General features: G+C 53.4%; 1 protein-coding gene across 1 annotated transcript in view; it reads right to left on the bottom strand.

The window, feature by feature from the left end:
* The window catches only part of LOC110392278 (ADP-ribosylation factor 5-like), a 4,567-nt gene continuing 660 nt past the window's right edge, over positions 315-4,221 (bottom strand). Inside the window, exons 2-5 of the mRNA XM_021384413.1 lie at positions 2,770-2,864; positions 2,420-2,529; positions 2,149-2,220; positions 315-925 (exon numbers count right to left, since the gene is read on the bottom strand). Coding sequence (XP_021240088.1) covers positions 683-925; positions 2,149-2,220; positions 2,420-2,529; positions 2,770-2,864 — 520 coding nt within the window. The 3' untranslated portion in view covers positions 315-682. The remainder of the gene's footprint in view (positions 926-2,148; positions 2,221-2,419; positions 2,530-2,769; positions 2,865-4,221) is intronic.

Genomic DNA, 4,221 nt, shown 5'->3' on the forward strand with positions numbered 1-4,221 from the left:
TCCGAACGGTTATGGGGTCCAAAGAGTGGGCATGAGCACAGTGAAAGTTGAACTGTGTGGGCTACATTTTTATAGAATCATGGAATGGGCTGAGTTGGAAGGGACCTTCATAGGATCATGGAATGGTTGAGTTGGAAGAGAACTTCATAGGATAACAGAATGGTTTGGGTTGAAGGAGAGCTTCATAGGGTCATGGAATGGGTTGAGCTGGAAGAGACCTTCATAGGATCATAGAATAGGTTCAGTTGGAAGGGACCTTCATAGAACTGCAGTATGGTTTGTGTTGGAAGGGACCTTCATAGGATCAAGGAATGGGTTGAGTTGGAAGAGACCTTCATAGGATCATAGAATGGGTTCAGTTGGAAGGGACCTTTAAAGGGCATCTGGTCCCACATCTCAGTGAACAGCAACATCTACAACTACATCAAGTGCTTACAGCCCCTCCAGCCTAACAATGATATGGTCACAGCAGCTGTGTAACAGTGAATCACCTCGGCTGGTGCAGATTTGTACGAGCACAGCACGCAGGCTCTTGCTCATCGCTGGTGAAAATGCACAGCGAATGGAAGTGACTACGCTGAACAACTTTGCTCCGTAGCTGAGTATGTGCTCTACAAAGCAGTGCTATTGCACTCTTCCCATCTGTTGCAGCTTCCACAGGAATATCCAGGAGGCATTACTTTCAGAGCAACCTACGGCATGAGCTGCAAGCATCCTCCCGCCTATCTGCTTCGGGTAGCTCCCCGCTTCCCCTCGCATCCACCCAGGCTCCACCGTCCCCCCCTCCCCGTGCACTCACGGTCCGGCTGCGCAGCGCCTGCAGCCCCAGCTTGTCGGTCAGCTCGCTCACCGCCATGGCGTTGGGCATGTCCTGCTTGTTGGCGAAGACCAGCAGCACGGCGTCGCGCAGCTCGTCCTCCTGCAGCTGCGGGGGCAGGGCTGGTGAGCTGTGGGCTGCAGCTCCGCGATGGGGGGGGTCTCTGCACCCCCCCCCCCCAACTCCCTCCTTGGCTCAGGACTGATATTGCTTAGTGCTATGACGGTGAGTCAATCATCTTAACCCCATAATTAAGGAGCAGCCCAAGAGCTCAGAGCTCCAACCCTAATGGGATCACAGAGTGGTTTGGTTGCGGGTGACCTTCATAGGATCATAGAATCATCTGGGCTGGAGGGGACACTCATGGAGTCATAGAATGCTTTGGGTCGGTAGGGATCTTGGTAGGATCACAGAATGCTTTGAGTTGGAAGGGACTTTCATGGAGTCATAGAATGGTTTGGGTTGGAAGAGACCTTCATAGGATCATAGAATCATTTGGGTTGAGTAGGAAGGGGCCTTCATAGAGTCACAGAACGGTTTGGGTTGGAAGAGACCTTCATGGAGTCATAAGAATGGTTTGGGTTGAAAGGGACCTTCATGGAGTCATGAATGCTTTGGGTTGGAAGGGATCTTCACAGGTTCACAGAATGGGTTGAGTTGGAAGAGGCCTTCATGGAGTCATAGAATGGTTTGGGTTAGAACAGACCTTCATGGAATCATAGAATCATCTGGGCTGGAGGGGACTTTCATGGAGTCAGAGAATGCTTTGGGTTGGTAGGGATCTTCACAGGTTCAAGAATGGGTTGAGTTGGAAGGGGCCTTCATAGGATCATAGAATGGTTTGGGCTGGAGGGGACCTTCATAGGATCATTGAATAGTTTGGGTTGGAAGGGACCTTCATTGCATCATAAAATCATTTGTGTTGGAAGGGACCTTCATGGAATCATAGAATGGTTTGGGTTGGAGGGGACCTTCATAGGGTCACAGAATCATTTGGGTTGGAAAGGACTTTCATGGAGTCACAGAATGGGTTGAGTTGGAAGGCACCTTCATAGAACGTGCATGCGACCTCCCCAATTCCTTCTACACACCTCTCAGGGTGGATTATGCAGAATATTTACCAGAGATGACTTAAAGAAAGGTCCACCTCTCGAGAGAAGGTGAACCTCCAGGGGGGAACGTTCCATGACAGCTCCCTAAGACTCGTGACCTTAGCGCTTAGCAAACACCAGGGAGCCTGCTGTGACCTGGTGTGTCCCCGATTTGGGGACAGCTCTTTGTCCCCAGGGCCGACCCCGTCGCCGCAGTGGGCGTCCCCCCACCCCTCTCACCATCTTCTGCAGCTCCTCCGCAGACTCCTGCACCCTCTCCCGGTCGTTGCTGTCCACCACGAAGATGAGACCCTATGGGAAAAGCCGGAGCGCAGCAGGCACGGGGTGTGACACGCGGCGCGGACACCCCCAGCCCCAGCGCTGCGGGGGGGTCAGTGTCACCCCCACTGTCCCAATAAAGCCCCCTCCCCATCTCAGAGCCTTCCTTCTCCCGTGGGGAATGCCCCGTGGTCCCATCCCGATGGTTGGAACCGGTGCTGTTGTCACGTACCTGCGTGTTCTGGAAGTAGTGTCTCCAGAGGGGCCGGATCTTGTCCTGGCCGCCCACGTCCCACACTGTGAAGCAGATGTTCTTGTACTCCACCGTCTCCACGTTAAACCCTGCAGGGGTGTAGGGAGAGGTGGGGAGCACCATGGTGGGGGGCCGAGCGCGTGGCTGCATCCCCACTTGGGGGTGGGGGCATCTTCCCCCCACTGGTACCATGGGCTGGCCATCTCCAAAAGGCACCAGGAGGGATTCTGAGCATCCCCTGCCCTGAACCCTCACCCAGCGCCTTTATCCAGACCCTCCTGGCTCTCCAGCCCGGCCCAGCGGGGCCCCACGCAGCACCGGGCGCTCACCGATGGTGGGGATGGTGGTGACGATCTCTCCCAGCTTCAGCTTGTACAGGATGGTGGTTTTGCCAGCAGCGTCCAACCCCACTGCAACGGAGACATGGCATCACCAGCACCACTCCCTGCAACTGCCCCGTTCCCATCCTCATCCTCACTCATCTTCATCCTCACCTTCAACCCCATTCCCATCCCATTTTCATCTTCATCCTCACCTCCATTCCATCTATCCCATCCCCATCTGGATCCTCATCCCGTCTTCATCGTCATCTTCAACCCCATTCCCATCCCATTTTCATCTTCATCCTCATCTTCATTCCATCTTCATCTTCAGCCGCATCTTCATTCCATCTTCATCTTCACCCGCATCCCCATCCCATCCCCATCTGCATCCTCATCCCGTCTTCCTCTTCACCATCATCTTCAACCCCACCTTCATCTCATTTTCATCTTCATTTTCATCTTCATCCCATCTTCATCCTCATTCCTATCCCGTCTTCACCCGCATCCTCATCCCGTCTTCCTCTTCATCCTCATCTATTCAACCCCTTCCCCGTCTCATTTTCATCTTCATCTTCATCCCCATTCCATCTTCATTCTCATCCTCATCTCATCTTCATCTACATCCCCACCCCCATCCCCATCCCATTTTCATCTTCATCCTCATCCCCACTCCCATCCCCATTCCCATCCCCTCCCATCTTCATCCTCATCTTCATCCCATCCCCGTCCCTATCCCATCTTCATCTTCACCCGCTTCCTCATCGTGTCTTCCTCTTCATCCTCATCTACTCAACCCCATCAGCATCTCCATCCCATTTTCATCTTCATCCTCAACCCCATCTCCATCCCCATCCTCAACCCCATCTTCATCCCATCCCTATCCCTATCCTATCTTCATTTTCACCCACATACTCATCGCGTCTTCCTCTTCATTCTCATCTATTCAACCCCATCACCATCTCCATCTCATTTTCATCTTCATCCTCAACCCCATCCCATCTTCATCCTCAACCCCATCTCCATCCCATCTTCATCCCCATCCCCATTCCCATCCCCAACCCCATCCCCTCCCATCTTCATCCTCATCTTCATCCCATCCCCATCCCTATCCCATCTTCATCTTCACCCGCATCCTCATCCCGTCTTCCTCTTCATCTTCATCTATTCAACCCCATCACCATCTCCATCTCATTTTCATCTTCATCCTCATCCTCATCTTCATCCCCATCCCCATTCCCATCCCCAACCCCATCTCCATCCCATCTTCGTCCTCACCCCTATCCCACCCTCATCCCCATCTCATCTCATCTTCATCTTCATCCACAACCCTATCCTCATCCCCATTCCATCATCACTATCTTCATCCCCATCCCCGCTCCCACCCTCACCCCATTCCCATTGTCACCTCCATCTCTCTCCCCACCCCCATCGCCGGTCCCCACCCCCACCCCCGCGCTC

This window comes from Numida meleagris, chromosome 1 (genome assembly GCF_002078875.1).
Source record: "Numida meleagris isolate 19003 breed g44 Domestic line chromosome 1, NumMel1.0, whole genome shotgun sequence".
Taxonomy (NCBI): Eukaryota; Metazoa; Chordata; class Aves; order Galliformes; family Numididae; genus Numida; species Numida meleagris.